General features: G+C 38.4%; 1 protein-coding gene and 1 gene segment (V, D, J or C); one reads left to right on the top strand and one right to left on the bottom strand.

Annotated features, from left to right (window-relative positions):
* Positions 1-1,319: 1,319 nt before the first annotated feature.
* On the top strand, positions 1,320-7,021 carry LOC119782276. The segment is given in 4 exon segments: positions 1,320-1,429; positions 4,678-4,878; positions 4,954-5,106; positions 6,804-7,021. Coding segments are annotated over 4 exon segments (501 nt in total).
* A 14,198-nt stretch (positions 7,022-21,219) lies between these two features.
* Positions 21,220-24,231, bottom strand: LOC119782279 (zinc finger protein 84-like). 3 transcript variants are annotated; one of them, XM_038283175.1, is made up of 3 exons: positions 23,156-24,231; positions 21,898-21,965; positions 21,220-21,729 (listed from the first exon to the last, which is right to left on the bottom strand). In XM_038283175.1, the coding sequence occupies exons 1-3, from the start codon at positions 24,177-24,179 to the stop codon at positions 21,610-21,612; spliced, it is 1,212 nt and encodes a 403-aa protein (XP_038139103.1). In that variant the 5' UTR covers positions 24,180-24,231; the 3' UTR covers positions 21,220-21,609. The 3 variants fall into 3 exon arrangements, with proteins under 3 accessions (XP_038139103.1, XP_038139102.1, XP_038139104.1); XM_038283174.1 differs by having other exon boundaries at positions 21,221-21,965; XM_038283176.1 differs by having other exon boundaries at positions 21,221-21,965; positions 23,408-24,231.
* Between the last annotated feature and the right edge of the window lie 29 nt (positions 24,232-24,260).

The following is a 24,260-nucleotide window of genomic DNA, read 5'->3' as shown; positions in this document are numbered from 1 at the left end:
ACCATATAGAATATGTCTAATAAAAACATGTTTTTATAACTATCAAAAAGAAACATCAACAAAATCATACTAAAAAAAACTTATTTAAATCTCATTCAATCTGTTATATTTGATTTGACAAGAACAAAAAGCCCTTTTTAGGGGATGTTCAAGAGCTTGTTTGTATTCTAGATCAGAGGTCTTCAACAGGGGGTCCACGACCCCGAGGGGGTCCTCGGAGGTACTGCATGGTCGAGAAAGTTTTGGTTGATTCCATTTTTTGTTAATTCCCCCCCCTGCAAATTTTTCTATTAATTGAAATGTTCAAAATCGTTCAAAATCGTCTGCAGCACATATTTAGGGACCAGATAGACTGATGTCAAACTCAGTCTCAGCATCGGCCTCCTGCAGCTGTCTGTCTCTAGCATTTACCATCCCTCCCTTAACTATGACAGCCATACTATGTGACATTTCAAACCGTTTCAGTCCAGATGGTGACACACTGATTAGAAAAGCTGTCATAGGAACTTCTAGCAGATGAATGGATGGATTATAAACAATACCCATCCATTTTCTGTCACGCTTATCCCAGCTATCTCCAGCTGTCTACAGGTAAGAGGCGGGGTCCACCCTGGACAGGTCGCCAGTCCATCGCAGGGTAACACAGAGACAAACAACCATTCACGCACACCCACATCTAAGAGGATTAAGAGAAGCCAATAAACCTAACAGTCATGTTTTTGGACTGTGGGAGGAAGCTGGAGTACCTGGAGAGAACCCATACATGCTCAGGGAGAACATGCAAACTCCATGCAGAAAGAGCCAGACTGGGAATCAAGCCTTTGATCTTCTTGCTGCAAGGCAGCAGTGCTGATCAATGCTCCACTCAGCAGAGACAATATCATTATGATAAAGATTTGTTTGCTTAATGTGACATCTTGAATGTTTACCACACATCCTCAATCCCTAAACCCTTCATTTAGAAAAGAAGAAGCAACAAACATGTTGGAGTTTGGTTGACTTTACTTCTATTTACATCACTAATCTCTGTTTTTACACTATTAGTGCAGCTCTTAGACTACCTGTCACTTCTGTGGTTTCCACTTCCTGTTTAGCCATTTGAGACTCTGCACAAAACAAGTCACTAAGAGGAGGCCAATTTATCTGTAGATGTTATACATAGCAGTGTTAATGATCCACCTATGGGAATACAAAGCCTTGAACTTTGAAATGCCCACGATTCTGTAAAAGAAGGAAATGTTGTTTAAACATAATCTGAAAGAGGATCTGGACATGAGGACCTAAAATCTAGAGAAGTGGGCTTTAAGTGGAAAGAGTAGGTGAGAGGCAGTTAAGAGGAAGTCAGTGTGGTCTGCAGAAAACAACTGATGTCAGTGACAGAACAACAAAGACAGGATGAAGGCAGACTGGATCATGAAGATTCTCATAAGTAAGTCATTAACAAAACGTTTACTTTGTGATTGATATAAGTTTAGTCAGTAGAAGTTATTGGTTCATCCTCTATTTGTTCTGGATGAGCAGAAATTGATTTGGATGTTTTAAATATTACAAACCTCCATGAAGATGTGGAATCTGAGCACAGAATCCATTGGCTAATAGGCATCCGATGGTAAATACTCTATATGCGTATTTGAACATCCGAACATTAAGTCAAAATGGATTTAAAGAGGGAAGAAGTCAGATATAAATAACCTGGAGCGTAAAAAAACCCAGAACCTATATAAAAATTATAAAGTTCTAGCAGTATGATGATTAAGGTTAGTCTTTGTTTTTGTTTTGTTAGGTCTAAAGTTTGATAGTTAGTTGAACTTTTCATTCATTTGATTCATTTTCCACGTACGGAGATTTTAGAGAAATCTATCTTTAACAAGTAGATGTTAGCAGAAATATCTACATTTTTGTTTGCAGGGAAAAACCTTTTATAATTTATATAAAAATTACATTTAAAATACTCTACCAGTGAGGAAATGAAAGTTAGAAAATAAACAACCATCTCTTTTTCTCTCTGGTAGATATTTTTGTGCTACTGTTCTTAAATTTTTGATTTCTGTTCTTCTCTTTAGTCTAATTTTCACAGCAAATGTTCCTCACAGTGGGACAAAAACGCTGTTTCTTATCTTACCTTATGACATGATAATAGATGGAAAATGGATGATAAGTTGTAGACTTGGAAAATCTTTTTCCATTTTCTCTGCCTTCCCATTTCATTATATTAACTTTTCATTACATTACTTTTTCTTTTCTTTTTTGTAAAGCTGTGTTTACACTGCAAAAAATTGAAATCTGAATAAGTAATTTTTTCCTATAATAAGTGTATTTCTTCTTAAATTGAGGAAGTGAGGCACTTTGCAAATGAATCAAGACTATTTAGATTTAAAATAAGAAAAAACAATTGCATTGTATTATTTCAAGTACATATTATCCAATTATCTTATTTTAAGAGTAAAAATACTGGTTGCATTGGCAAATCATCTTATTTACCAGCTCACATTAAGGGTAAACACATGTAATTGAAGTCATTTCTACTTCTCTCTAGATTGTTTTTGCGGCAAAAGCTTAAATAGAAACTACTGCTGATATCTGCTTTTATTTAGACCACAGGGCTGGATGCCCAGAGCAAGTAGTCTTTATTTTTGGGAGAGTACAAATTTCATTGCATTGCCCGCCGGGCAAGTGCAATAATCGCAAACAAAATAATATTTATCACTCAAAATTACTTTAAAATCACCGGCATTCGATGAAAACGACCCAGAAGCGTTGCTGGTGCCATTTTTGTTGTTTTGTACACATTCTTGCGTGATTTATCTTAAGTTTTTAACCTGTCAAGTTTTCTTTAGATTTTTAACATTACAATTTATATTTTTCCAAGCACACAACAGTTTAAAGCAAAGTTTAGTTTGAAAAGAATGTGCAGGAAGGATTAAAAAGCTTGTTAACACGGTAATGTAGGCTTGAGTTCATTATCTGACGCATGCATATACACACCAGGAACCTGTCAACTTAAAAAATACTGAATTACAAAAAACATTTAAAAAAACAAACATGTTTCATTGATATATATATATATATATATATATATATACAGGAATGAATATTAGTAACTATATTTATCAAACATTATACAGGGCAAGTAAAAATTGTTTCTGGGCAAATGAAATGTGAAAGTCACTTGCCCGAAGGCAGCAGAAGCATGTTGCGGCATCTGCTGACCTGATGCTGATATTCAGTAGAAACCCTCACACGTCCCATCATTACCTCCTGATGTACCCATCCAGTCTGACTTTAGGGGCCAACCGACCCATATTGGCTGAGGCTGTAGTTGACCCTCAGATCTAATATGTCTACAGCCTCCATGGCCGGTGGCTGCTTCCATACGAAGAACATTAGTGCTGACATAACGGTGTTGGTGATACGCCTAGCATAAGTCATCCAACATGGCAGCCTGTAAGTTTGCTTTCATTAAATCAAACTATAAATGCATTTTAAGTTGTTTTTTTTTGTTAAACTGGTAAATAACAGTTCATTTTTTTGCATTGGACTGTTCTCCCTGCTGCCATCTGAAAAGAGGCTTCGCAGCATTCGATGCAGGACAAGCAGATTCTGCAACAGCTTTTTTCTCGCTGCCGTCGGACTGTTGAACTCTAAACTGGACTCATCAAACTTTCAACATTATTTTGCACTACCAACATGTCTGAAACTTTTAAGAGCCTTTTAAATTGAACAAAACCCAATGTTCTACTGCATAGATCACTGCTGCCCTTTGAAAACGCTCATGTTTGTTTCAATGTTGTCAACTGCTCATTTCACAGTTTTAAGCTGTAAGCAGCGTAATTTTTCTGTATACACTCGGTGTATAGGAAATAACAATAAGGTTAGTCTAAGTCTAAGCTTAAAGGAATAGTACACCCAAAACATGATTAGCCTTCATTTTCTACTCACCCCCATGGTGAACAACACTCTGGAGTACTTTTTTGATATCTCAAATGCATCTGGAGATCTGGGAGGCTTCTTGCTGTCTGAATATTGACACGTTTTTTGTGGACTTTTATGGACCTTTCTGTCTCGGGCACAATAGACCTCCATTATTTGAATGTCAGCAGACAGCAAGAAGCCTCCCAGATCTCCAGATGCATTTGAGATATCAAAAAAGTACTCCAGAGTGTTGTTCAGCATGGGGGTGAGTAGAAAATGAAGGCTAATCATGTTTTGGGTGTACTATTCCTTTAATTAATCTGCTGCCCTGCACATCCACTCAGGTTAATACAGTTAGAGGAAGGTTTTCTTCTAAAATCATTGAAACACTGGAAAAACAACCTAGGAATAAGTACAAATGTCTTAAATGAAGTGTATTTGCCCTTAATCTGAGTAGGTAAATGAGATGGTTTGCCAATGGAATTAGTATTTTTATTCTTAATATAAGATAATTACATAAGAAGAACTTGAAATAGGAAAATACAATTGTGTTTTCTTATTTTAAATGTAAATTGTCTTGTTCCATTGGCAAAATGTCTCTTTTACCTCCTCAATTCAACAACAAATGCCCTTTTTTAAGAACAACTTACTTATCTAAATGTCGATTTTTTGCCATGAACTTGACCGTTTACCTCTGGGCGGCTGATGAGGAACAAGCCGCCTGTTTAGGTCCACGTAAACTATTCCTGCTTTGATCCCTTCCAGGTTTGGTTATCATGTCCGGGTTTGGGATGCTGTCCCTGTCGGTTCCAGCTGCTGAGTTCCAGCTCGTCCACTTTGGCTCTAACATCACTCTGGGCTGTAACGTCTCCTACCTCTATGCCACAACGTGGCTCAAACAAAACCCAGACCTCATTCCTACGGTGATCCTGTACGCCAACCTCAAAGACGGACGACCGCATGAATGTAGGGCAGAATCTGAAACCTTAATACGGGGCACGCTACGATCCAAACACTTATGCCTGCCATTGATGTTTTTAGCGTTTCGGCTCAGTCCTCGGCATTCAGTGGGCCTGATGAACCGATCCCTGGCTCTGAGGATCACTGGAGTGGAAGCGGGGGACCTGGGCCTGTACTACTGTATCGGCGGCGTGAATTCAGGGGTGATCATTGGAAAAGGAACAAGGATTTACAGTAAGCATTCCTGAAATCATTTTCCAATATGTCTGAACTGCAGATTTTAGCTTTATGTCAGGAGGACCGCTCTAGGAAGCTACCAGACTAATATTACAGCAAACTTCATCAGCATTTTTACTATTTCTTTACAACTACTTTTTATAATTAGCCATCCATCCATCCATTTTCTGACACGTTTAATCCCAAGTGGGGTCGCAAAGGGTGCTGGTGCCTAACTCCAGCTGTCTACGGGCGAGAGGCGGGGTCCACCCTGGACAGGTCGCCAGTCCATCACAGGGCAACACAGAGACAAACAGGACAAACAACCATTCACACACACACTAACACCTAAGGAGAATTTAGAAAAGCCAGTTAACCTAACAGTCAGGTTTTTAGAGAAAGACCCCGAGCCAGGCTGGGTATCGAACCCAGGACCTTCTTGCTGCAAGGCAGCAGTGCTTCATTTTTTATGCTTGTCAAGTTTAGTTCTGACATGCGGCTTAAGCATCTTTGCTGCTCTAGCTGTGCGATTGAAAAGGGGTCTGATGCATTTTGGCGGAGCTACTTTATCCTTTCTTTTCCTGTAACAATAGCGGAGGAAGTTGATGCTTGGCTTATTTTAATGAATAATGCTACATTCAGACCACAAGCACTAAAAGCAGCATAAAGGTTCTGCTGCTTCATCTATAGCCTAATGCTTGAACACATTAAGGTCAGACGTCCAGTAAAGTGTGTCCAGAAGCATCTGATACTTCTGCTGCTCCTGTGTTCAATGGCAGAGAGCAGCTTTTCGATATTTGCTGTGATCAGTGGGTAAACAGTTGTTTAAATATGTTTTTTAGGTGAGAAGGTCCACCTGAAAACCTTCTCTGTGCAGTCAGATCATCCAGATTACCATCCTGCCTTCAAATATTATTTCGTTGTCAGACCGTCTCCAACAGCATATTACGATGGTGCTCTGTCCCTTGAACTCCCCAACAACAGCAGCCTCTGTCCCGGTCGCCTCTTTGCGGTTTTTGCTACTGTTCGCAGCAGCTTGAAGGCGTTTTTCCACGTACGTAATCCAAACTGCAGGCACCAGGATAATAAAATCGAACATATTTTGCTGGCAGGTTTCTACATTTTAAGTTAATTTAGGCGTTAATAAACTGTTTTAGAGGAGCGATCATAGCGCTCTGCATCAGCAGCGCTGTGTCTGTCTCCCTGCCAGCTCCCAGATCAGCTTCTCTGATTGGTTGATGTGGTGCATCCAGCAGCAAAAGTTACATTTTTCAACTTCAGCAGATGCTGCTTTTGATACCCGTCAAATGCTGAGAAGCTCATGAAGCGCTGCTCCTGCTGCTGGAAATGCGCTGCAGGACCTTTTGCTGCGCCTTGGTGTGCTTCAACCATCGAATTTCTGCTTCTCCTGCCTCTAGCGCACGCGGGTCTGGATGTAGCATTAAGCTTAATAGAAGTAAAGTTGGCCAACAGAAGTCCTTAAGCCCCTCCTACATTTATGGGATCGCCTATCTAAGGTCGTAGCTGATGTCATCTCGTCACGGCATTGGGTTCAGTCATAGAATCCTGGATATCTAGCATACTGTTGTTTCCTATCATTTTAAAACAGGTTATAAAAGGCATTTCTACCTTCATTATTTATAAAATAAATGTAATGTTTTATTAGATAACGGACTGTGAATGAACTGAATGATTTGACGTTTGTCTCCTTCCAGGTTCAGCCGAGGTTCTTTTACAACATGGCTACCTTGCAGCTGTATGTTCTTTGTTGTTGATTATGATTCTGAGTGTTTGCACCGCTTTCTGGAAATCCAGACAGAGGAAGTAGAAGTTTCAACAAAAAGAACAACCTTTACTAGAAAAACAACAAAGGGTGTCTGAAGGACAGCAGTTTTATCTGTTTCGATGAATTCAGTCTGTTTGACATGAACTCACTATGTTTCTGTAAATTAATGTTATTTCAATGATCTTCATTTATGTCTTAATTTATTGCCTATTGTCTTTAGTAATTTTGTTGTAAGTAGGTTGAAATAATAAAACCAATTTTTTGTGGAAAATATTGTTGTATTTTATTAAAATATTCAATAATCAAGTCAAGAAAATTCTTTTATTATTTTTTTGTGAAGCTTGACATACTCAGTTTAGGCAACTGGACGTAAAGTTTTCTCTGTAGGTGGTGGGAGTGTTGTTTTTTTATCCAGGATGATGAAAGATGACAGGCTTGGCGTGATACACATCATGGAAGATAGACAAGTTAACGTAGAAGTCTACAGGAAACCCACAGACAACGACCACTTCCTCCGTTTTGACTCCTGCCACCCACTGGAACACAACCTAGGCGTCATTAGGACCCTGCAGACATGAGCAGAAACCATTCCCACCACCAGCAGAGGGAAGGTGAGAGAACACGGACACATTAGGGCATCCCTTCAGAACTGCGATTATCCCAGATGGGCTTTTCTAAAAATCAACAAGAAGACATTTGCTGAGAAGGAAGAGAACAGAAGAAGGAACATCTTTATTCCCTATACTGCTGGAGTCTCTAAAAAGCTCAGGAGGAATTTCAACCAGCACCAGATCTATGTGCACTTCAAACCTGGCAAAACCCTGAGACAAAAACTGGTTCACTCCAAAGACAAGACACTCAGACCTTTATATTAGAGAGAGAAGCAACCACTACACAGGCGCATACAGGAGGGCCAACTCCTCAGGGCAGGACTTGCTCAGCAAAACGCCTCACAAATGTATCTAGATCTAATGCCTTTGTGCGTTTTGATTCAATGCTGAGTAGAGCCAAACTTTATAGTCTCTTTTCTGTCATAGTTAGATTAGATTAGATTAGATGAGCTTTATTGATCTCACAGCGGAGAAATTCACACATCACATATTGGCATAGAAGTTACAGAAGTTGCAAACAGGGAGGAAAAAGGTGAATTATTGGGTGATGACATCTAGAAGGGTTGTAATATTAGATGTGTTAATTTCATCCCATTTTTGAATTTGTGTCATGTGGGTGCTTTGGGCATTAGACTCGCAGCCAAGATGTCTGGAAAAACAGAGAAATAAGAGACCTCTTTAAAAGTCAAAGTGTGATTCAGAGAAGTGTGTAACATGTCATGATGGGTTCACTAAAAGCGACCCAAGAGTGCAGAACACCACTGACGGACACAAGGATGAAAGTTTAACAGTTTATTTATGCACAAGCACACAGTATATACTGGTTCAGGTTCGGGGCCTGGATTCTGGTTCACCGGAGTCTGCGTGAGAGACAGTTCAGTTAGCGTTGTCAACAGAGGTTTGATTTCCTGAAGTTTACTGATTGTACCTTGAGGGTTCTTGAGGTTAGCTTTGGGAGAGTCTCTGTTGGTTCTGGAGATTAGTTCATCAGCAGAGTCCGTTTGCTGCTTCAGCGTCTCACGTCTTATTTGAACAGACCTTGGCTTTGGGTTTCCCAGCTCTAGTCCAGAGCTGCTTGGAGGTTCACTCAGTTTAGAGGCTGGAGTCTGTAGTTCAGGTAAATTAAAGTCCTAAAATGATGAAACATGTTTGTTTGAAAAGATAAACCTGATTGATGATGTTTATTTTATTTTTTTACTGATCAGTTTGAACCTGCTTTAACTTGGTAAAGAGCCTTTGTCTTTATAATGTATTAAAGAAATCTGACTCTCCTCTAGAAGTGTGAAGTTTCTGCTTTTTAAAGATTTTTTGAAAGTATAATTTTCCTTTGAACTAATTCTAATAGTTTTGTTCTTGATTCTGTAGATGTTCTATTTACCTGCTATGATTGAAAGTAACTATCACCTATTTTATACAACTGATTTTATGTATTATATTCTGCTGTGGATGTTTTTAATTATTGTAATCGCTTCTAAATTGATGAATGAGCAGCAATAAAAACCTCTTGGATTGTAAAAATGTGCTTCTTTATATAGTTTCATATAAATTACAATTTATTTTTTCCATGTTTTCTCTGATATTTTCAGACAAACTAAAGCTGTACCTTCTGTCTTCTCCAGTCTTTCCTGTTGCTCCTCAGTCAGCATTAATCTTTTTTACTTTTTAGAGCCTGAGTGTGTTCAAATCTGGCCATTGGATAAATCCTCCTTTGCTTGTTGGAGAACTTAGATTAGGAAATAATGTAGGTACGTATTCTGGCCCAGTTGGTTTGGCACCTGATAAAACAAGTGTTTCAGTTGCTATAACTGTGTGTGTCCAGAGCCGCTACAACCAAGCAACTAGAGGAATGAAGGATTTAACTATGGCTATGTTCACAATGCAGCCTGAAGGGACCCTAATCTAATAAAATTTTGTTTTTGTTTTTTTATTGCCAATATGTAATCTGTACCTGATCTTTTCATGATAGTCTGAACAATAAAAATCTGATTTTGCAACAATAGTTCTGGACCATTTATAGAAAAAGTGAGAATGTAAGAGGTTTTTGATGAACAGCTTGTGCAACACAATTTGTGTAGTTGTACACAAAAATTAAAAACCTGCTGCAGCTTTTTCCAGACAGCGTGAGCAGGTTAATATCTGTCTGCATACAGCGCTGTAATTATTACCAATCACATGTGGTCCCTAGGGAGTGTTGCGCCATATGCCATGATCATACTGTTTGGACATTGGGAACCAGTTTTTGACATGATGATGTGGAATCAGCCGTGGAATCTCTTGAACCCCAGCTTGATTTCACTAAGAATTTAAACACTGATATAACATTAGTGTTCATGTGTTCCTCATATGCTCATTTCATTTTCATTACCAAGTATGACCAAGAGTCATTTAGTGGAATCCTGATGTCTATTCGCTGCTAGCTATTTCAAAGAGGGTAAAGAATCATTTAACTAAAGGTTATTGGTTCCTGATTAAGCAAATCATTTAATAAAACATTATTTGGCCAAATAATGTTTTATTCACCTCATGGATTTGCATTGTGAATTGGTCTGAAAACATTCCAATTTCTTTAGAACGAGTAAAAAGCTAATTTGATCACATCCCAAATTCTTCCAGATAAACTTTGGTTTCAAACCCAAGATCCATCTTAAACTGTATATAAATTAAACTGTATATATAATTTTTCAGCCATGTTTCCCCTTCCTCTTTGTACATAGTAGTTTAGTTTAGTTGAGTTTCACTAGTTTTAGTTAAGAGTGTTAAACTGAAATGTTTGACTTGGAGCTGAATGATTTTTGTTAATAAACTCCTATATTTTGAACAGACGTGTATTTATTCCATGTATTTTCTGAATGTACTGTTTGACCAGGATTAGAGCTTGAATAACTCTTTAATTTATTGTTCTAACACAGCTGAAATAATATCTGATTAAATAAGATATTTTAACACCCCTACTGGGGAGGGCAAAAAACATCTTAAAGTATCAGAAATATAAATTCCCAGCTGGCTGGAAATTGAAAAGAAACATAAAATCACAACAGAGGTACAACTAAAATGCAAGTTTAAATAAACCTCACCATTAAGCCTCAATTTTTCGTTCTGCTGTTTTTCAATATGAAAGCAATCTGAAGAGTTCTCAGCCTCCTGGATCCAACAAGCCCTGTAGCAAATGAAGGTCCCCTGAACTTTGACTAGAAAGAAGTTATTTAAGTGAGATTTTAATTCCTCAGGTCGAAGCTGCTCCTCAGATGATAGAATTGACTTCCTACATAATTGTTGATATAAATCAGTCGTGATTGTTTTTTTGACTCAATTTTATAAACCAGTTTACTAAACCTGACTGTAACTTTCTTAGCACTAAATTTGAGCTATTCCTATTACCTCAAAGGTGAAAGTTCCGTCAATGAAATATTCTTAATGAGGTTACTAATTTCTGTGCAGAAATCCCTATTTTGCCAGAGGTTTGTTCAATTAGCAAATAAAGGATGATGGTGATTTACATTTAGTCAAAGAGAGAACAAAAGTGACAGCAATGATCAGTTAAAGGGGATGGTGATATTTTACCACACAATATTATAAATCATGTAAGGAATCAACCAATAGTCTACTTGAGGAATTTAATCAGGTGTTTTGTCTCAGATTCCTTGATCTCCAACAATCAGATTAAAACTGGAGAATGAAAATATCCTCAATGAGAGGATGCTGCCATTCAGTGGGAAAACGATCAGTCAATCCATCTGGAGCTACAATAATCTCCCCTCCAATGATAACCTGTTCAGTGAAGTATTTAAGCTTCCACTGCTCTATTTCCTTTAGGTTGAATTTGTTATTTGTTAAATACAGTCCTTAGAAATATGAATAGGCCATCATATAATTATTATTTTTGAATTCTTACACTTTATATTATAAAATCCTTGTACATTTAAAATACAAATAATACAAACACAACAAAAAAAAAGAAGATAATTGCTTTATTAAGACTTAGACAAATATCAATGTCATTTTCTATACAGAGTTTATACAAAATTAAATTTGGGAAGTCCAGGCTCTGTATCACAGGTGGTTTGTGCTGGGTAAATGTGCTTGAACTGAAGCGGAGTGAATTCTTTACACCGCTCATTCCGGGCTATCATGGAAATGTTTCACGAGTTTTAATCAGATCTATGAGAAAAACAGAAAACATAACTGTTATGTTGTTATCGTTGTGATCGGGGTAAAAAAGGTTTTACAAAAAAGTTGGATTTCTAACCGTGAATCAGAAGCATAGAAGTGGCTGCAGCACCCTGAGGCAATGCCTTAACTATAAAAACCCCTTAACTCTCCTTGCCTTCCTCGTCCCCAGAAACCTCCACCGGATGAAAGTGTGGCGATACTCTGCTCTAAACTCTGAAGAGAATTATCCCCAGTCAAGAACACCTACAATTTCAATAGGTTTTAATGTATGTATATAATCCAAATTCTACCTTTCCTTAATAATCTGTATATAACTTTCCTATTAATTTATTTCATAGCCTCTTAAAATTACTCTCTGTTATATATACCATTTATAGTCCAGACGAAGTCTCTGTACTCATGTTAATAGATATCCATATCGTCTATAGCACTTCTGGATAGATGCAAACTACATTTTCTTGCTTTGTGCTTGTGACAGTGAAATGAAAATGAATAATAATTCTATTTGGTTCTATTCTAAACATTCTATTTACACTACTAGACATCAGAAGAATACACCATAAATACATTACTTATAGATTTATCATAGATTGTCAATATTCTACTAGATATTAAAAGAGGAATTAGCAGACTGCCTAGAAGGGTTTCAGTTTGTGATAAAACAGAGGACAAGGGTACAGATATCAGATATGGAGGATAAAAGGTGCCAAAATTAAATAAATAAATACAGCATTAAATAAATAATCAAATGTGTCAATAATTAATTAAATGTGGAATTAAATAAATAAATGTGTCATTCATTCATTAAAACCACGTCACTAATATAAAGTGCCACAATTAAATAAATAAATACAGCGATAAACAATGCATTAAATGTGTAATTCAATAAATAAATAAGGAATTAAATATATAAATGTGTCATTAATTTAATGACACATTTATATATAAATGTGTCATTAATTTAATGACACATTTATATCGCTTTAACCCCGCCCCCTAACCATCAAAGTTAGGGGGTGGGGTTAACGCGAATCGAGTTTCTGGAATCGATTTTGCTTCGCCTTAATGTGCAGGGTGACCAATCAGGTGTTAGATAACCGCCCCCTAACTTTGATGGGTGAGTTTGACAGATTCTTTTAATGGTTTCGATGCACTGCGACACAGGACCATGAAATAATTAAATGCACACTGAAATAATTATATATATTTTTTTAATAAAATGAAGAAGTATTTTATTAAATTAATGACACATTTATATATTCAATTCCTTATTTATTTAATGAATTACACATTTATTTAATTGTTTATCGCTGTATTTATTTATTTAATTGTGGCACTTTATATTAGTGACGTGGTTTTAATTAATGAATGACACATTTATTTATTTCATTCCACATTTATTAATTATTGACACATTTAATTATTTATTTAATGCTGTATTTTATTTAATTTTTGCACTTTTTATCCTCCATAATCAGACACACACCTTTCGATGTTTGTAAAGATTCTGCAGCGATATCAATGTCTCTGAAAATTGAGCCCAAGCAGACGTAGGTCAGAAGTTGCGATGATATGCGTTGTACAGGTAGATCTGACAGTAAGGTGTGAACTTGGAGGAGTCAGTGAAGGGTCCTCCTGAACTTCAAATGTTTCCTCTATGCCAGGTGTATACGTGGGTCTTACGGCTGAGTGGTGTCTGTTCTCTACCATCCATATGTAACCGGGTGGTTTATTGGTTGTAAATTCCCACTCGTTTCGGGCCCTTGAACGCATCAAAGCTCCGTTTCTCTACCTTCACGTCTGCTTTACAGCATTGACAGGCTCATTAGCATATATAGGCACCAGGTGTGCCAAGCAAGCTATGAGAGTCGGCTCCGTTTGGTGTGCAGTAGATTCTTTTGATTGAGCATTGGGAGCCGTGCTGGTACACGTCTGCATATACCCCTGTGTGTGGCTGAAGGTACGTTATTTTCTTTAACCTTATAGCTTTATTATGGTCGGCAGTCACTTTATTGTTGTTTTTTGGTTGTTACAGATTGCTGCTGCATATTATGCTCTAGGGGTGGGTATTGGCAAAGAAGTCATGATTCGATTCGAATCACGATTCACATGCCACGATGCGATTCTATCACAATGCATCACGATACTTGAAATATTGCGATGCATCGCAATGCATTGCGATGTTTTCACTGAACACTGTAAGAAAAGGATACAGCCATTACCAGTGGCTGACTGGCTGGGTATGATCTGGATTGTGTCTTCAATTGATTAATAACTGAAAGCAACTGAATTCATACATAGCTGTATTTATTGAAATGACTTTTGGAGGTGTTGCCATGAAAACAAATACTGGACAGAAATATTACTGGTGTGGACACACTGACAAAAAGATCTTAGGATTCATCAAACTTAAAATAACAAAATAAGGATAATCAGTGCCGTTTACATGGCCTCAGTGGTCCTTTAAACCAATGAAATGAAAACATTCAAATGTATATTTCCCCTTTTGCAAATGACGTGCATCATATCAATTTCGTTTTTACCTTCCTTGTTTTTAAAGCCAGAATGCATCCAAGCATCTGACTTGAAATGTGATGGAGCCGCAGGGCGAATTTTCTCAGTCTCCTCCATATTTTGTTTACGAATGACTAGTCTCAGTATCCCACGGCCGGACATGCTTGTGACACAAAGCAGCAGGCGTCAACACATCCGCAGCAACATCTGCTGGACTGAAAGTTGTATTCCACTTGGTTTGGCTGATCTGCGCCAACCATTCATGTATTTTATTTGTTCATTTTTTTTTTATAATCGATTCTTGCCTTCAAGAATCGATGCAGTAGATCACAAAAATTAGAATCACGATGCATCGATTTGACGATTATTTTGCACACCCTTATTATGCTCTCACCAATGGGACCTTTTTTTGGTAGAAGCTGTTAGTTTTGGTAAAAGGTCTTCTCTAGAGTTGGAGTTGTAGCGCGGGCACTACAGAACCAGACGACCATTTATTTCTTTTATGAATAAGCTGATTGGGCACAGCTTTACAGGACTGGGGGACGCAACGTGAGATTAGTTTTTCTAACTTAATATGATCTTGTCTTATCTTGTGTGTTACTAATGTGGTTTGCAGTGTGTTTCTAGAATCTCAGATTGCTTCTTGTTTTGCCACGGGTTCCTGTGCCTTATTGGACAATAAAGTTTGTCTTCTAACTGTAAAATAATGTATAAATAAATTATATAATTTGTATACTAATTCTGTTTCCTCATTTTAAGCCAGACCTACCTATGTACTTTTAATTGGGAGACCCTAGGCCACTCGATGTTATTTTTAGCGGTCTACTAGTTGGTTTAGGGTCACGTCATCGGTCACGATCCAATAGTTCCCCTATGTTACACATAGCTCAGTCGGTAGAGTGAAGGACTATAGAGAACATTAGAAGATATCCTTGGGTTGCTGGTTCAAATCCAGCTTGAAGGAGAGGTTTTTTTTCAGACTACCCACAGAGGTAGCGGTAGGAGAACAGCCACTTTATGACAATCATCTTGTGAACCCTTTCCGCAAAGACCTAAGGTATTATGTTTGTGGTAGTCAATAGAGTTTAAAATTGTTGCTGTGTTTTTCATTGAGCTTTGGTAGTATTCTTTAACGTGGTTGTGTTGTGTCTGCAGCAACCATTGTCAAAGGATGCCAGTTTAACTTTACCCTGAAACTACAGGAGTACAATGTGGGTACGTATATTTGGCACATACCTTACTGTATTTCTAAAGATTCTGCAGCGATATCAATGTCTCTGAGTGAAGTAGGGCAGAAAACAGATAGCCGATGTAAAGACACGGAAGAGGGCAGCCGTGATCGTATAGTGTTCAGTACTCTGTGTTGTGGCCGCAGCAACCCCGATTCCAATCCAGGTCACGGCAAAGCTGGTTAAAAAAAACCTGTTAAAAAAACAGACCAATGGACTTGTCTTTCCCAAGTTTGACAGTCAGAACCTATTCCAGCAGAAATATTGCTGAGTGTATAAAGACTTCACATCATTGCTGCGGAACATTACATATTACAGCTGTGGCTCCTTCCAAATGAGAGAAAATTGGGCCCAAGCAGACAAACGTCAGAGGTTGCCATGATATTCGTTGTACAGGTAGATCTGGCAGGATGGTGTGGACTTGGAGCAATCGGTGAAGGGACCTCCTGACCATGTTATTCCCCTCTACAAGCAACCCTTTGTATGACAAGACATATAGACTCTGCCTATGTCATGAATTGAGGTAAGAATACTTAATTTTGTAACATTATCTTTCTGTGGCACATGCAAATATCACTTTCATAGCTTAATTTTGGTTTTGTGACAGAGAGCTTCAACCATTGGTTCTATGTTTAACTTTTGTTTTAGTCATTTTTACAGTTTATTCTATTTGTGGTTTTATACATCCCTTGCAAATGGTTGCCCTACCGGAGTTCTCAGTCAATGCGTGTTGCATCTGTCTATGCCTGCTGGTTTTAAATTTAGCAGATTCTTGTTAATTTCCTTGTGTTTCACCTCCTGCCTGGCTGATCTGCTTTGCACAAAATTATACATTTCGCTTGGTCACAGACTCGATCTGTTTGACAGACTAAGAGGGGGGACTCTGTGATTTTATAGTGCAACAGACATTGTAGGAATAAGCAGACTGCCTAGAAAGGTTTCAGTTTGTGATGGAACAGAGGACGCACGGATAAAGTGGTTATGTGAATGAAGGCTAAAAGAGTAAAGTACAACTTTGGCGAAGTCTAAGGTCTGTCGACGTAGGGGCCTAATATGGCAAGATCTTCCGGAAGAGGCATCCAGAAAATGTTTCTTCTATGCCAGGTTTGTAGAATGATATTACAGCTGTGTTTCCTGGACTGGGCCGCCTTATACAGCTGCCTTTTGTATTTCTGTTTCTGTCTCCTTGAACCCAGTCGGCCTCGGCATATGGCCGCTCACACTGAGCCTGACATGATTCTATAGTAGACTCTGGTGCAGACACAACACGAGTCAGGAAGCGGTTTAGAATGTTTATTGAGAAGTGTTACGTCTCCTGGCTCAGTCTAGGGGGTGTAAGGGACCAACATAAATGTAGACAGTGAATGACGGAGTCAAAAGGGCATTTAAAGGTTTTATTCTGCCATTTTTTGTGAATAAATTATGGTAAAAGCTTTTAGGGAGAGCCAAAGCCAAAATAACAAACAAAACAACCCTAAAGAAAAAAAAGAAAAGTGGACTTACCTAACTCAATACAAAACCAAAACATACAAACCTACAAAATAACCTACCTAACCACCACATAAACAGGAGAAAACTGGGGTTAAACAAATAGGCAGCTCTCCCGTACAAAAAAAACCATCCAAACAGGTCTACTTAACAGCCCATTAGCTTCTACAAGGATCACAGAGGTAGGTGGCAGACAAAATGGCTGAGAGGCCCTGAAGTACTGCTTCACAGGCCTTAAATAGTCTTTAAGGTGATCTTGATTGGACAGACTCAGGAAGCAGCAGTCAGTCTTAAAGGCGGAGCCTAAAACAGAGCAAGGTGTTAATTGGATGCAAAAACAAAGACATCCAACTTGGGGATGTAACAAGAAGTTTTTACAGAAAGATAGTTTGGCCCGGCATGGTGGTTCGGGGAACTGCGGCTTAGTCTGAAACTGCACAGAGAGAGAGATCTGTTAGATGCTGGCAGGAGGATCTGAGTAATTAAGAGATGATGCTGATTCCTTACAGTTCCTTGGAGAGCGGAGTGGATGGAGGGGAGGTTGGATGAGCTCACTGAGTTTGGCTGAGATGGGGGGCTTCGGCTTGAGAGCTCCAGAGGGTGGACGGGCAGGCGAGCAATCGAAGATGGATCCAGGAGGACTGAGTGGAGAACCGGCTTGGAGACTGCAAGGATTCTAGGAGAGAAGGAGGACAAGGAGGTAAGCTTGAGTCTTAGCAATAAGTTCAGTTTTTGGAGAGCTAGCAGGTAGGTTACCACTATGTGGAATTTTAACCGACTGGCGTCCGTCCCAGGGCATCCACTCCTCTAAATACTGCTCCCTGATTGAGACCAATTAGAACCAGCTGGAGGCTTGTGAGGGCTGGAGTCTCTGAGGAGGAAAAGGTAAGAAAAACCCTAACACAGCACAGCACACAATCCTGTGGGCCCAACATAGCCTGGTTCTGGTGGAGGTTTCTTCCTGTTAAAAGGGAGTTTTTCCTCTCCACTGTCACTACAAGCATGCTTAGTGTGAGGGATTGCATTTGAGTCAATGAGTCGATGCAATCAACTGGTTTTGCTTAGATAGAAAACTTTGATTCAAAAGACTTCATGATCTGGTCAACTGTAAAGTGCCTTGAGATGACGTGTTGTGAATTGGCGCTATAGAAATAAACTGAATTGAATTGAATAGATGGCAGCCATGACACTCCTAGATATGTTAGTGGAAAAAAGCGGGGGTCTGATTCTTAAAAGAGCCTGAATTATGGATTCGACCCCCTCATAGAAATATATTGTAAATAATTAATTACTGTATGTCAGTTTTTTTATGGAAGAGGATTAGAGCCACTAAAAAAAAGAGAAAATTATTGATTTTTTAATTTTATTATAGTTTAATAGGGAAAAAATCTGAATTTTCACAATTCTGTCTTTAATCTCAGAATGCTGACTTTAATCTCAGATTCCTTAATCTTAATGGGCACCATGAAGGAAGAGATGTGGGAGCTCTCAGCTTCACTGAAAAAGATGTGAGTTGTTCGGGAGGGCCAGTAACACATTGGAGGAAAATGACAGAAATATGCCCTGAGATCCAACGATCAGCTGTTGCTCACTGTTCCTTTTGTCCACAGAGAACTAGTGAAGAAAGCCTTTAGCTACGCAGCTCCTTGTGTGTGGAATTTCTTTACAAAGTTACTGGAAGTTGACTGAGTTTTTATCTTTAAATGCTTTTATGTTGAAAGTGAAATAATCTGAAGCAGCCTCAATGATTTGTAGTCTTTTTACTTGATATTTTTTTGTTTTTTTATGTACCTGTCATTTATTTTAATGTATCTCTGCTTCTTATGTAACTTTACTGCCTCTTGGCCAGGACTCCCTTGAAAAAGAGGTTTTTAATCTCAATGGGTTTGCGGGTGATTTAACAAGAGTGATTGCGTAACTGGTGGCAGGTGCAAAACTGTTGGAGACGCCCTATTTAAATGATGTTTTTGCGCGTTTTGTTGTTTTTTAGTTGTAGCAAAGTAGTTTGTAGTTTGTACAAACTACAAACACAGTGACACCCCCACCCCCTCCAAAAAAAAAATAATAATAAAAAAATATGATATATGTATGTATATATATATATATATATATATATATATATATATATATATATATACATATATGTATAAACTTTGGCAACCTTTATTCCCTAAGGTGGTATGTGGCTGAATTTCTACTTCACTGCAGTAAATAAAAAATAAAAAAACTGGTGTTTTGTATTGGTCTGTAGAAAAATGCACATACCAAATGGCTCACAAGAAGTGACTGTGGATGAGATTACTGCGCGTACGCATCCCCGCAGCATTGGCATGTTGCTGCAAAGGCGCAGGGGGGAGGTCGGGTTCTTCGGTAGGGCGTCAGGGCGACATGGCATTTAGAACGTCGGACAGCACTTCTGAAAAACGAGATTGGGAGATCCCAGCTCTCGCTGCAACCGTACGCTGGAATGACCCAGATGCAAAAAAGTGCAATGTTGCAAGGAGTTTTGTGATATCTGGTATTGCGTGGGTCCTCCTTCTGGCCGGCTCCAAATCCATTCGGAGTTCCCCCAACAGCTCCAAAATGTCAATGCTGGATAAACGATATGTTTTGATGATCGTTTCCTCATTCATTCCAAAAATATTCACACGGAGTGAAAAAATGCGTTCCCTGCGTCTCCTTGCTTCATTTCCATGTCTCCTTCTTGCGACAATAACCGCTGCCATGTGTGCGCAATTACACATACAGACCATTTGCACCTTCTATTGAAACGTGTTAAATATAGAGTCAGATACCGTTAGCAAAATTGCTTTCAGGTTTATAAAAATCACTTTGCGAGTGCTAAATTAATATATTTACATGTTCTCCTCCCACAAGACGCAATTTTGCGTGTAAACGCCCCATATTGCATATTCATTGTAGAAAAAGTACTAAATGGATAAGAGGCGCTATTTAGCACGTTTTAAAGACCAAATCCTTTTAGCACGCTGTTGATAGATCAGTTTGTAAATTTTTTAGCGTGCGCAGTGAAATAGCTCACGTTTTTATACACGCAAACCTTTGATAGATCTGGCCCATAGCGCGGCGCCGAGATCTGGTCGGATTCCAAGAGTCCTCGTTATGCTTCCTTAAAATGCGTCCTTCTTTTTGCCCGATTTGAAGGACAGGTCCGATGTATTCTCGGACCTGTCGCCGAACAGTGGTGAAAATTGGAAGTTCAGTTTAATATAATACAACTCTGTGAATAGTTCCGTCTGGGATTAATGAAAATAGTTGTTTAATGGTTATAGAGTCAGATATGTGGCGGTAATGTTTGATTTATCTAAAGGTTTTTATCTCTTACTGAGTAAATGGGTTTAGCTGTAATTTCAGGACAGATTCTAATATATCTGCAGTGTGGGGACTATAAATCTGATAGGAGTTAAATTTTTTTATTGCCGTTTTGCACAATATGCTTTAATAAGTATTTTTTGTTGTTGAATATTAGAGATTTTGCAGATATAATTTTTATACATACATTGTTTAGATTTACTTACTTTATATATTTCTACCAATTTTATAGAATAGAAAAATCCCTTTATTGTCCCACAATGGGCAAATTTACAGCAGCAGAAAGATTATTGAAAATGGTCACACAAATGTGGACCTTAGAAAAATGTCTAAGAATAAAATAATAGGGAAGAGTTCAAATATAAACAATACAATCCTGTAAAGTGTTTTAACAATATAAACTGGAGAATAAATAACCAATATGCAGCTATGGACATTTTAACAGTAATGGATATTTGAAAATAGCAGCAACATGAGAGATGTGCAAAATGACAACAGAATGTTATTTAACTGACTAAGGTTTCCTTTATTACATTTAATTTTATGCACTTTACAATAAAAAATAAATAAATAAACGAAGTTTTGAAAACTTTGGTTTTCATTCTTTTCCTGCTTTGTGTGTCAACTTTCACGGTTGCTATCAACATATCATACGGCGGTAAAACCCGCCGAAGGGTAGACCTGTTTGCATTCACAGTCAAAAAACTTCTGGTCTCCTTATTTTCAAGGATTTCGAAGGATCCAGTCTAGGTAGACAGCGTCCTTGGAGGATGCAGCTCAGGATTTCGAGCAGAGCCTATGTCTCTCGGCTGGCCTGGGAGCGCCTAGGGCTTCTCCCAACAGAGCTGGAGTAGGTGTCTGCGGAGAGGGAAGTCTGGGAGTCTCTGCTTAGTCTGCTGCCCCCACGACCCGGTTCCGGATAAAGCGGGAGAAGACGAGTACGAGTAAAAAAAATTTTTTTTTATTTTTGTGTACAACTACACAAATCGAGTTGTACAAGTTGTTCATCAAAAACTTTAACATTCTCACTTCTTCTATAAATGGTCCAGAACTATTGTTGCAAAATAAGATTTGTATTGTTCAGACTATCATGAAAAGAACAGGTACAGTTTACATATTGGCAATAAAAAAACAAAACAAAAAAACAAATAAAAATAAATCATAGGACCTGTGTATTTACCAGATTTACTACATAACACTTTATCTGTTCTAGTTTCTATGTAAACAGAGCTGTTGATTAATGGCTTTCTCAAAACTTGCCTCAAAAAAAGGACATTAACCCGTGAGTTTCTTATATAATGAGGTGAAGGAGTTTCTAGATGGACATTTTATCAACAATCAAACATGGTAAACACCTCTACTGTTCATTCCTGTGGCATCTAACTGCTGTGACTTATTCAAAAGGCTTCACACCTGTGTGAATTCTCATGTGAGAAGTCAAACTGCTCTTTTGAGTAAATGTACTGTTACACATGGTACAGGAAAAAGGCTTCTCACCAGTGTGAACTCTGATGTGTTTATTAAGATCAGACTTAGAGGTGAACCTTTTTTCACAGGACGGACATTTAAAAGGCTTCACACCCGTGTGAACTCTGATGTGTTTATCGAGATTAGATTTGTTAGTGAAGCTTTTTCCACAGGACAGACATTCAAAAGGTTTCTCACCAGTGTTAACTCTGATGTGTTTATTAAGATCAGACTTAGAGGTGAAACTTTTTCCACAGGACGGACATTTAAAAGGCTTCACACCTGAGTAGGGGTGTAAATAATAATCGTTTTGTATCGATGCATCGATCCAACAGCCGACGATCCGATGCATCGACACGTCCGCAAGAGTATCGATTCATGTTTTTTTTTTCCTCCGGTCTATTTTTATCCATTTTTCTCCTGGGCGTAATTCTCCCTCCCCTGCTGCGGTGCCGCTAAACCTATTTTTCCCCCTACCGCGCTTCCTGGTTATACTCTTACAGCAAATTTGTTGCAGCAAGCTTCACACAGACATTTTTAAATTATGCTCATATTTAAGCGTGGTCGTGCTACACACTGTGGGGCTAGAAAACGGCCGAGGCGGCGAGGAAGTGGGGGCGAGTTTAGTCCGACGACGAAGGGACATGAGGGCAAAAAGAGCGGAGATTCAGCTGGAAAAAGGGTCACAGCGGTCTCACGCACCTCGCTCTTCTAGCGGGTCAAACTTCACGAGTTGTTTTCCGCAATTTCGGTCATAAAAACAAAACAAGCCGGCCTCCTGTCTGCTGCACTGTTTGTGGTCAGCTACAATCTGGGAGAGGAGCAGCGGAGCGTCTCTCAAGTGGGCGGTGACGTCGACACTGAAGCCGCCTTCTTCTTTTTTTTAATGGCGGTTGGCAAACAACTTATAGGTGCATTACCGCCACCTTCCAGAATGGAGTATGGACCAGACAAACTATTATATTCTCCCTAAAATACCGTTCTTCTTAGAAAATTAAAAATACTAACAAAAAATACATCCCCAGATGACCTTTGAAACAATTCCCTTATATTTAGTTTATTTTTATTCCCGTCTAACTCTCTAAGCAACATCTCTCTTTCCTAAGTATATTTATTACATTCTAAAAAAATATGTTGGACAGTTTCTCTGGAGCCAAGGTATAGCATTGAACTCATTACACTGATATTGTGCAGTATTTTTGCAGTATTTTTTGATGCAATTCTTTTCTACTTCTGTTATTTGCTGTTGTTTCTAAAGAAAATGCATAATGATATTACAGCTTTCATTGATTTATTTCAAACTTGAAACTTTGTTTAGCCTGTAAGGTGTAAAAATAATAATAAAAAAAAAAAAACGATTAATCGAATCGAATTGTGGTGTATTCTTGAGTATCGAAAATAATCGAATCGTTGGGTCAGGAAATCGATACTGAATCGAATCGCCATGATGGATGTGATTTACACCCCTACACCTGAGTGAATTGTGATGTGTCTATCAAGATTAAATTTGTTAGTGAAGCTTTTTCCACAGGACAGACATTCAAAAGGTTTCTCACCAGTATGAACTCTGATGTGTTTATCGAGATTAAATTTGTTAGTGAAGCTTTTTCCACAGGACAGACATTCAAAAGGCTTCTCACCAGTGTGAACTCTGATGTGTTTATTAAGATCAGACTTAGAGGTGAAACTTTTTTCACAGGACGGACATTTAAAAGGCTTCACACCCGTGTGAACTCTGATGTGTGTATCGAGATTAGATTTGTTAGTGAAGCTTTTTCCACAGTACAGACATTCAAAAGGCTTCTCACCAGTATGAACTCTGATGTGTGTATCGAGATTAGATTTGTTAGTGAAGCTTTTTCCACAGGACACACATTGAAAAGGTTTCTCACCAGTGTGAACTCTGATGTGTTTATTAAGATCAGACTCAGAGGTGAAACTTTTTCCACAGGACGGACATTTAAAAGGCTTCACACCCGTGTGAATTGTGATGTGCCTATCAAGATGAGATTTGACAGTGAAGCTTTTTCCACAGGTCAGACATGCAAAAGGCTTCACACCTGTGTGAATTCTCATGTGAGAAGTCAAATTACCCTTTTGATTAAATTTATTGTTACAAATGTTACAGGAAAAAGGCTTCTCAACAGCGTGAATTCTGATGTGTGTATCAAGATTAGATTTCTGAGTGAAACTTTTTCCACAGGACAGACATTCAAAAGGTTTCTCACCAGTGTGAACTCTGATGTGTTTATCAAGATTAGATTTGTTAGTGAAGCTTTTTCCACAGGACAAACATTCAAAAGGTTTCTCACCAGTGTGAATTCTGATGTGAGATGTCAAATCACTCTTTCGAGTAAAATTCTTGTTACAAATGCTACAAGAAAAAGGCTTCTCACCAGTGTGAATTCTGATGTGAGAAGTCAAATCACTCTTTCGAGTAAAATTCTTGTTACAAATGCTACAAGAAAAAGGCTTCTCACCAGTGTGAATTATCATATGTGTATCAAGTCTAGATTTCTTTGTGAAAAATTTTTTCCCCGGACAGACAATAAAAATTTTGACCTGTGTGAGTTTTTC

Source organism: Cyprinodon tularosa, unplaced genomic scaffold (assembly GCF_016077235.1).
Source record: "Cyprinodon tularosa strain WSP-4 unplaced genomic scaffold, ASM1607723v1 ctg190, whole genome shotgun sequence".
In the NCBI taxonomy this organism is placed as follows: Eukaryota; Metazoa; Chordata; class Actinopteri; order Cyprinodontiformes; family Cyprinodontidae; genus Cyprinodon; species Cyprinodon tularosa.
This window is presented reverse-complemented; position numbering and strand designations above follow the sequence as displayed.

Excerpts from the sequence above, each read along its gene's own strand:
- LOC119782279 (XM_038283174.1), bottom strand. The coding sequence starts at position 24,179 with ATGATAATTCACACTGGTGAGAAGCCTTTTTCTTGTAGCATTTGTAAC. Across the intron at positions 21,966-23,155 it reads ACACATCACAATTCACTCAG|GTGTGAAGCCTTTTAAATGT; the intron begins GTGTAGGGGTGT and ends ACCCCTACTCAG.